The sequence below is a fragment of the Oncorhynchus mykiss genome, chromosome 9, assembly GCF_057628025.1.
Source record: "Oncorhynchus mykiss isolate SJ-2025 chromosome 9, ASM5762802v1, whole genome shotgun sequence".
Classification (NCBI taxonomy): domain Eukaryota; kingdom Metazoa; phylum Chordata; class Actinopteri; order Salmoniformes; family Salmonidae; genus Oncorhynchus; species Oncorhynchus mykiss.
In genome coordinates, this window is record NC_143030.1 from 20,360,996 (window position 1) to 20,370,566 (window position 9,571).

At 48.5% G+C, this 9,571-nt stretch overlaps 1 protein-coding gene across 1 annotated transcript; it reads right to left on the reverse strand.

Moving 5' to 3' along the window:
* Positions 1-285: 285 nt before the first annotated feature.
* LOC110531643 (uncharacterized) lies at positions 286-8,360 on the reverse strand. The gene is made up of 3 exons (XM_021614956.3): positions 7,975-8,360; positions 2,898-6,169; positions 286-2,725 (listed from the first exon to the last, which is right to left on the reverse strand). The coding sequence occupies exons 1-3, from the start codon at positions 8,048-8,050 to the stop codon at positions 2,486-2,488; spliced, it is 3,588 nt and encodes a 1,195-aa protein (XP_021470631.2). The 5' UTR covers positions 8,051-8,360; the 3' UTR covers positions 286-2,485.
* Positions 8,361-9,571: the final 1,211 nt, after the last annotated feature.

Sequence of the window (9,571 nt, forward strand, 5' to 3'; positions counted from 1 at the left end):
ATATCACACACATGCATGCATGCAAGCAAACAGACACACACCACAGAACCAAGGAACTGATACATATAAAAAGAAAGAAGACGGCTATAGCGCCCAGACAAATGATCTGTGAGGCAGACAGTCAGACACAGAACACAGAGGCAAACGGCGAGAGTACACTCAGACATGCAGAACATGTTGACATGGAAGCAGAATACTTAAACAGGTCAATGAATGGACTGAGACCAGACAGACTGTGACAAACAATACACAAAGCCAGACACACTGACAACAACCAAAAAGCCATTTTTCCACCATCACCATAATTTTATTATTTTTTACATATAAAATGGGAAGCACATGTTATCATAACTACAAAAACAACGGTTGGGAAAAACCATACAAAGGCTAAAAAAAAAGTACAAAAACTAAACCGATCTAATGTAGGACGCAGCCGAAAACTTGAACTCTCAAGTGCTTTGAGAGAGGGGAGCGAGAGAGATGGTAGAGGAGGAGAGAAAGGGAAGTGGAGGAGAGAGATGGTAGAGGAGGAGAGAAAGGGAAGTGGAGGAGAGAAATGGTAGAGGAGGAGAGAAAGGGAAGTGGAGGAGAGAGATGGTAGAGGAGGAGAGAAAGGGAAGTGGAGGAGAGAGATGGTAGAGGAGGAGAGAAAGGGAAGTGGAGGAGAGAGATGGTAGAGGAGAAGAGAAAGGGAAGTGGAGGAGAGATGGTAGAAGAGGAGAGAAAATTAAGTGGAGAGCGAGGGAGAAAAAGAGAGGTTAGAGGTAGAGAGAGACAAAAGACATGGAGGGATGATGTAAATCTATCAGACATAATTCATTCTGGTCCTTGGGAGGTTCAGTTGGTTTATTCTAGCCTGGTACCCAAACTTCACAACAGTGAAGCATAGCACCATCTGTTTGAATTCCAGGCTACTTCAATACGTCCCTGTGCAGAGACATCCAATCAATTATGGACCGATTACAATCACCGATATAACGCATTGTTGTTCAGGTCTAAAAGTTGCTGCTGTATGGTCAATCATAACAGCACGAACCAGGATTGCCAACATACATTGTATATACAGACTGGTCAGTGTAACAATCATCGTCAGTATCATCTGCATTTTCATCATCACTGTTTCAATGGATGTATGGACAGCAAAGTTCAAAGTCAGTGCAACTCCATTGAAACAGTCCAGCAGCAAGACAGTTTAAAAAGTGAAAAGTCTGTAAAAGAAAAATGTAAATAAACATACACATAGCAACCACAGTTCATATATATATATATATATATATATATATACACTGAACAAAAATATAAACACAACATCCAACAATTTTACTGAGTTACAGTTCATATAAGGAAATCAGTCAATTGAAATAAATTAGGCCCTAATCTATGGATTTCACATGACTGGGCATAGGCCCACCCACTTGGGAGCCAGGCCCAGCAAATTTGAATTTCTTTTCCCACACAAAAGGGCTTTGTTACAGACAGAAATACTCCTGTTTAATCAGCTGCCCGGATGGCTGGTCATAGACAATCCCTCAGGTGAATAAGACAGATGTGGAGGTCCTGGGCTGGCATGGTTACACGTGGTCTGCAGTTAAACATACTGCCAAATTCTCTAAAACAACAGATCTGGTGGACATTCCTGCACTCAGCACGTCAACTGCACGCTCCCTCAAAACTTCAGATATGTGGCATTGCGTTGTGACTAAACTGCACATTTTGAAGTGGACTTTTATTGTCCCCAGCACAAGGTGCACCTGTGTAATGATCATGTTTAATCAGCTTCTTGATATGCCACACCTGTCAGGTGGATGGATTATCTTGGCAAAGGAGAAATGCTCACTAACAGGGATGTAAACTAATTTGTGCACAAAATTGGGGAAAATAAGCTTTTTGTGCGTATGGAACATTTCTGGGATCTTTTATTTCAGCTCATGAAAGATGGGACCAACACTTTACACATTGCATTTATATTTTTGTTCAGTATACAAGAAAACTGCCACTACTGCACTGGCCTGTTTTGGTATGGCATTCGTACCATATATCCTAGAGTGATATTTCACCTATTTCTCCTTCACTTCATTCCCATTCCAAATAGACATTTCATTCATGTTTCACTAGAACTAGCTGCTCTCTAAAACATACATCCCTGCTTATCTATTCTATTGTGATCCAACACACAAACTTCATTGTGTGCCGTTACACTACAAGAGAATTCTGTGAAATCGTATCGTCAAATAAGGCCTCTTCGTGTTCTTTGAGATAGTGGTATCGTAACCATGCCGAGATGCTGACTGAATTAGTACTTCACAAGAATCTAACATTTTATTATAGACAAAATAGACCCAAACTGACTAGTAGCAAATTGACAGAATAAGAATCAATCTTTATAGAATCAATTCTAAATCTATGATGAAAATACATTCCCTTGTCAGGGCCTTTAATAAAAAAAAATAATTGACTGACACCATTCAGCAGCCAATATGCCGTTTTACTCAGTAGTGTCCGCAGGTTGCTCTGCTTCCTCCCCAGAACCAGCAGTGATTGGCTGATCTTCTAAGGTAACGAGTTTCTCAGGAGATTTGGCCAGCCGTTCCTTTTCATCCTGCTCTCCACTGTTCCCATTGGCTGAGAGAGAACTCTGATCCGCCACAGTGTCATTGGTCAGGGTGGCGGGTGGAGAAGTCTCGGCGGGGACGTTGGTCAACACAGGGTGTGTCTTCATGTGTCCCTGTTGATGGAAACACAGAAAAATGGTATTGGTTAAGTGATCAATTACTTTAACACAGTAAAACATGAGGAATAGACAAAGTTCAAGAATCCCAATTTAGCTTCTGTCAAGTGTTCTGTATAGCCATTGGAACGTACGGTTCTAATACGATCCATCCTTATCTTATGCTTACCTTTAATCCACTGCGGCTGGCGTATGCCTTCCCACACAGAGTGCAGGAGTAGGGTTTGGAGGGCGCTGATGCTGGGGTGGCTAGCTGGGAGGCCTCTGGTTCCTCTGGAGCCCTATCACTCTCCTCCGTGGAGCTAGGGGTCACTTTCTCACTCTCAGGCACCATTACTGATGAGGTATCACTGGGTGCTGTGCCCTCGCTCTCCCCTTCAGATGGAGCCATTTCCCGTTCAGGGCTGGGCTCCTGTGGGGTAATACTGGAGGCCTGGGGGGCTGGCTCTTGGGCTGCTTTATGGCTGGCAGTGAGGGTGAGCGTGGGGGAGGGGTTAAGGGTGGCAGGGGAGTTTGGGGTGGATTCAGATTCAAGGCTGAGGAGGAGTCCATCTGGAGAGTTGGTCTGGTTCTCTGTGGTCGACCTAGAGCTGTTAGTGAGCCTTCCTGACCTACTACTATCAGGATCCACACCCGGTCTGTGGACATTTTCCTTCAACTCTACATCACCCTCCACCACAGAGGCGGGCTGGGAGCTGGTCAAGTATGGTCGCCTACTTGGGCTGGTGTTAGAGAGGTCAGCTGGGGAGTCTTGCGAGTCTTCTATGGAGGCTCCAGCGGGGCCATCGTCAGACTCAGATCTTTCCCCCAGGAGCATGGGGTCTTCTGGGGAGGGATTATGGGTCAGAGGTGGGCTAATGCTGGCTGTGGAGGGAGAGGGTTCAGACTCCCCCTCTATATGGAGGATCGGGTCAGCTGCATGGGATTCCTTGGTCGCTGAACCTCCTGAGTTCATGTTGCTGACCAGTGGGTTAGGGATGATGCTGGTCATTGTTAAGGCCAGGGGGTGGAGGCCTTGGAGGCAGGGTTTGGATCGAGAGTGTGTGGTCAGCAGGCTCAGATCGGTGGGATCTTCTTGGGCCATATTTGTACCTTCCTCCCCCTCTCCCCCCGGGGGTATCTGACCCCCCAGGTGCATACGGATGTGTTGCTGCAGCACCAGGGCGTTGGTGAACTTGCGCGGGCACAGTGGGCAGGAGTTCTGGGTGCGGGAGTTGGCCGGGCGGGCGCGGTGGGTGGCGAGGTGGGCCCTCAGGCTTCCCTTAGTGGAGAAGGAGCGTCCACACAGCTTACAGGGGAAGGGGCGTTCACCCAGGTGGGTGGCCTGGTGGAGACTCAGGGCCCTGGGGCAGGAGAGCACCCTCAGGCACACCCCACACTGATTAGGAGACAGGGTGGGATTGGTGGATCCAGGGAGATCCTGTGCCTGGCTGTTGCTGCTCACCGTGGCCCCAGGGTTGGGGTTGAGGCCCAGGGCTGCCATCATCTCCCTGCGGTAGGAGTTGGTGGTCAGGTCGTGGGTGTCCCTGTTTGAGAAAAAGCTGTCTGCTGGGCCAAAGGAGGACGACTGGCCCCCTCCCTGGTGCTGCTTCTCCAGTTTCATGACCAGCCGCTGCAACTTTGAGGTGTCGGAGGTTTGGGTGAAGGAGGTTGTGGAGGACGAGGACGTCTGGGGTTTGGAGTAGGGAGGGTAGGGGAGCTGGGTGTGGGGGGAGGTGAGATGAGAGGCAGTGGTATGGGACCCTGGGGGACAGAGGAGGGCAAGGTGGTGGGGTGAGGGTCCTCCGGGGAAGAGAATCTTGGGGAAGTGGGCCATCTGGGAGTAGGGAGAGCCTGGATGGATGGTGGAGTGTGGAGGGGTGTTCTCATCAAACCTCTGCTGCTTCACCCCTTTGAACTGGCTACCCATGGAGGATGAGGAGGATGATGAAGGTAACACACTACTCGAGGCGCTGGCTGCTGCAGCGGAGGCCCTGTTTAGCTGTAGCAGGGAGTGAGCCGTGGACAACAGAGCCATGTCCATACTGGGTGGCATAGGCATAGATGAAGGGGAAGGCCGAGGAGACGCCCCAGACAGGAAACTGAGCGCCATTCCTTCTGTCATTCCTTTCACGCCACCGAACGGCGGCTCCTCGTCTTCCGCCCGGCGCTTCCTGCGTCTCTGGCCTGCGGTGGTGGCGACGGGGGCGGGCTGCTCCAGAGCCGGAGGGAGCAGCGAGAGCGACAGTTCCGGGTTCTGTTCACGGTGGCGCAGGAAGTGGGCCTTGAGGTTCCCGCGGGTGGTAAAACGGCTGAGGCAGACGGGACAAAGGTAGGGCCTCTCCCCCGTGTGGGAGCGTAGGTGGATTTGTAGTGAGGAATCGCTGCTCAGGACCTTACCACAAAACTTACAAGCATGCTGTGGACGCACTGCAGATGAGGACCCAGCCGAGGAGGAGCTGGACAGCAGCAGGTGGTCTTGGGAGTGGCTGGTGGTGGGGAGGGGCGGGGTGGGGAAGCCAACCCCGTTACTGTGGCCGAACAGGGAGGTGTTTGAGGATTTCTCATGGAGGTAGCGCGGGGGCAGACTCAGGGACAGAGGATGCACGGAGGATGCTATCGAGCAGCTCCAAGTGGTGGAGGGCGAGGTAGAGTGTGATGCTCTGGTCCCATTACTGTGAGAGGAGAGGCTGGGCTTGGAGGCAGTGGGCTGAGGGAGGCAGGCCAGGAGAGGGGAGGCCGAGGATGGGACAGGGGCTGAATAGGAATGGTGTGTTGGGGAGGGGGATCCTGCTGTGGATCTTTGGTGGTTCTCTCCACTACCAGCCTGGGAGGTGTCTTGGGTATAGATGGCACCTCCTAGCCGGAGAACATGCCTACAGATCTCCTCAGTCATCTGCATCTGGTGGATCTGCCTCTGCTGCAGCACCCTCAGCTCCTCCAGGAGCACAGACAGGGTCAGGGGCACCTGGATCTGGCCTAGCCCCGGCACCGGTGGGCTGGAGCCATTCTGATGCCCAGGACTGGTGCTCTCCTGCAGGTGAGGGAGGGAGGAAGACAAGGAGGAGGTAGTGGTGGTGGTGGCAGAGCTGCCCATCTGTGGTGAGGTCATAGTGGTGTGGGAGTGGGAGTGGGCCTGATGGGAGAGGCAGTGGCCTGATGTCTGATTGAGGTTGAGAGGCAGGGATTGCGTCTGCGAGGATAAGGAGGGGTGAGGGAAGTCTGGAGAGAGGGATGAATGGGTGTTGGGGAGGGAGGTGGTGGTATAGGGGGCGATGTGGCTGGACCAGTGGGTGGGCGAAGAGCTCTCACTGGGGAGGGAGGGTCCGTGGAGACCCCCAGGTGACGACCGAGGGGCCAGGGGGGGCTGGTGATCTTCGAGGGAGGTGGGGGACGACGATGAGGAGAAGGTCAGTTCGGAGCCCAGAGACGAGGAAGGTGACTTGGCTAACAGCTGGTAGTCTAGAGACAGAGAGAGAAAAATAAGAATTAAGACTAGTGCCCCTTCATCACTCTACTCCACTAAATGGAAAGTCCAGTTCCATGATAACATCAATGAATTTGAAGACCCCATAAGAACCATGAAAGGCCGGGTGCAAGGCTACATGCTCTATTGGATTGAAGTGGGGGGGGTCAAAGTAAGTCCCAAAGGCCAAACCTTTAACTGTAATCGTTGATTACAACAATTGTTTCATATTTAAATCCCAAGCTTAAAGTTGCAGTCTTCTCTTGGAAAGAAATGCATTAGCAGATATTGATTAATAGTCTACAAACATACGGAGAGTTAGTCTTTCCCTCTTTATGCTATTATCTTGTCTTCTGTCCACTTCCTCTTCTCTGAGCATAACTCTCCAAATGTATTCTTACCACACAAAAGTGTGCAGACCACCTTGCTGCCATGACAACATGTTTAAATGAACAATGGCCATTTGAGACAACCCATAACCCCTCTTAACCCGCACCTCACTGCAGCAGTTCACTTCTTTCATCTACCTATTCACCCCCCCCCCCCCCTGACGTCACATCAGGGGTCAGAGGTCGGGACATGCTAAGGGTACTGGGCACTGTCCAGAGGCTTGTGATTGGTCTACTCATCTGACCTTTAGAGCTCTGGGGTCAAATTCTTTCAGGATCTTGAGCACAGAGTGAGAGAGAGAAAAGAAGGGGGAGGGGAGTATGGACAATGGAAGACCAACTGTTCCCCCCCAGAGGGACATGGTGATGGAATGGATGACTATACTAGTAGCTGCTGCTAAATAGTCTAGCTTGGTATAGTCCAGCTCTTCACATATATCAAAGTGTGCAATTAAAACAAGTTCACCTCTATGGAAATGTACCTGTAGAACTTCTAAGAAGTCATTTGTATTTTCTAAGGTGTGGAAAATGTTACATGCAAGTGAAGGTGCAAACACTCTGCACCCCCCCCCCCCCTCCTCTAAAATGCATTTAACACATCAAGTCAATAGAGTAGGAGGGGTAGAGGGGGAAGCATTCAGTGAGCATTGAGAGGGTAGAAAAGTGGGGAGAACAAGGAGGAAAGGAAACATGAGGGAGAAAAGCGTGGAGAGAAGAGAATAGAAGCAGAGAGAATGAGAGATCTTTACCAAAAATACCCCCTCCAGCTTCCCTCCCCCCCTCACTAATCCAGCCTTATTGTTGATGAATAGGGAGACTGTCGTCTAAGTAATGAAAGACCTCCAGTTGTCAGCCCTGAGCAGCCTGTTAGTTTCCTAGAGGACTGAACATCACAGGAAAATGGTCACAGATGGATATTATCATCCAGGCCACAGGGAAAAGTTTACAGGGCAGGCCTTAAGTACCTGGGAGAGTCACTACTGGGGCCCATTGCAGAGCTACACCAGATTGCAGTCACCTAAACGAACTTATTGCAAGAGCAAATTATTTTTTGCAATTTAAAAAAAATGCAAACAAAGCACAGAGATACACATATACATTTATGCTGATGATTGGTCACCTGAGTAAAATTACTTTTTTAGATGTGAAAGGAAACATTTGAGGAATTTACATATAAAACGTAACAAAATAAACCAACTTTGACTTAAGGCCTACTAGCTAGCAGGATTTTAACTGCAGTTTCTGCAAACAAAGCCAACTTATAACGTTACCTTAACCATATTGAACGTCATCATAGTTGTAAATTCCGACCTGTAACTTTGCTTGTTGATTCATTCATAGAACTATGGGAAATATCATACGGGGGAAAAACAGACGCATGCCTTAGAATAAGCATAATAAACTTTTCTCACCGTGCGATAGTATCCGCGTGCCCCCCTGGTCCGAGTTAACGAGCTGCTGCGGTCGTTTCTGCTTCCGGCGTGACATGATTCACGAGGAGACTGAGAGAAGGGGGGCATTCGCCGAATAAATAACACTGGCCACTTTACGCACTTGTAGGCTTCACGTTCCAGAATCCAAACTCACATTTCAGGAAATTTTGAATTTCTAAATGGCATCTAGACAACGGTATAGCTCGTTGGTTCCTTGCATGGAATAACTCAAAGAGGGGCATAAATCCCTATAAATGCGCCGTCATATGAACTGCGGAGAGTGCGTGTGTGGCTGTTTTCCTAAAGTAGTCTCTCTCGCTGTCCAAAACTTGCGCCACACCTCCCCCGCTCCCCTATGCAGGCACACACAAACAGAGACACACAACCTCTTCTTGTTCCTCACTGATATTTGCATTTCAATGGCGCGGAACACAGACTCCCTGGTTCTCCCCTTTCTCTGTGTTTTGCGTATTTTCTCCACGCCATCACTAAACTCTCAATCAAAGATCATCCTGGGTGTTAAAATCCACATGAATAAATCAAAGTAGCATATGACTTTACTTGTTACATGCTGTTTGAACCCATTCAACTATAATATGTTGACGAGCTTTCTGAGATTTTTCCGAGATTAGTATGAATTATTTTAAGCATACCATTTGGGGGAATTAAGTGATAGGAAAAAAAGTCTAGCATAAATGAATAAATAACCAATTCAGAATATTAAACAAATAGTCCTACAAATAGGCCTTGCTAATTTTATTTTGGGTAATTTATCATTTAATACTTAACAAGTGGTCAAGAGACAAGGAAATAATAATAGCTTTATCATTGCTTGCAATATGGGGTAGCCTAGTGGTTAGGTAACCGGAAGGTCGCAAGTTCAAACCCCCTAGCTAACAAGGTACAAGTCTACCTAATTTGTTCTTAACTGACTTGCCTAGTTAAAATATATTTATGATCATTATGCCTCACAAGGCGTTTCCATCCATTCCGCATCAGAACATGCTGTCGTGGAAATTACCACGCAATATTAAATTAATAGTACAGGACAGGAACCAACATGCACCAGTAGTTTATGTGTCGGGGGTCATGCTGATGTAAGAAGGGCTTTATAAATACATGATTTGAAAAACAAATTCTTATTTACAATGATGGCCTACCCGGCCAGACGCCGCCTGGCCAATTGTGCGCCGCCCTATGGGATTCCCGATCACAGCCGGTTGTGATACAACCCGTGATCGAACCCGGGTCTGTAGTGACGCCTCTAGCACTGCGACAGCTGCGCAACTCGGGAGGCCCAGCCTGGAGGTGTGTTTTGGGTCATTGTCCTGTTAAAAAACAAATTAAGTTCAGCAGAATGCTGTGGTAGTCATGCTGGTTAAGTGTGCCTTGAATTCTAAACAAATTACAGACAGTGAGTGTCACCAGCAAAGCACCCCATCACACCTCCTCCTCCACGCTTCACAGTAGAGATCATCCATTCACCTACTCTGCATCTCATAAAGACACGGCGGTTGAAACCAAAAATCTCAAATTTGGACTCATCATACCAAAGGACAGATTTTCACCGGTCTAG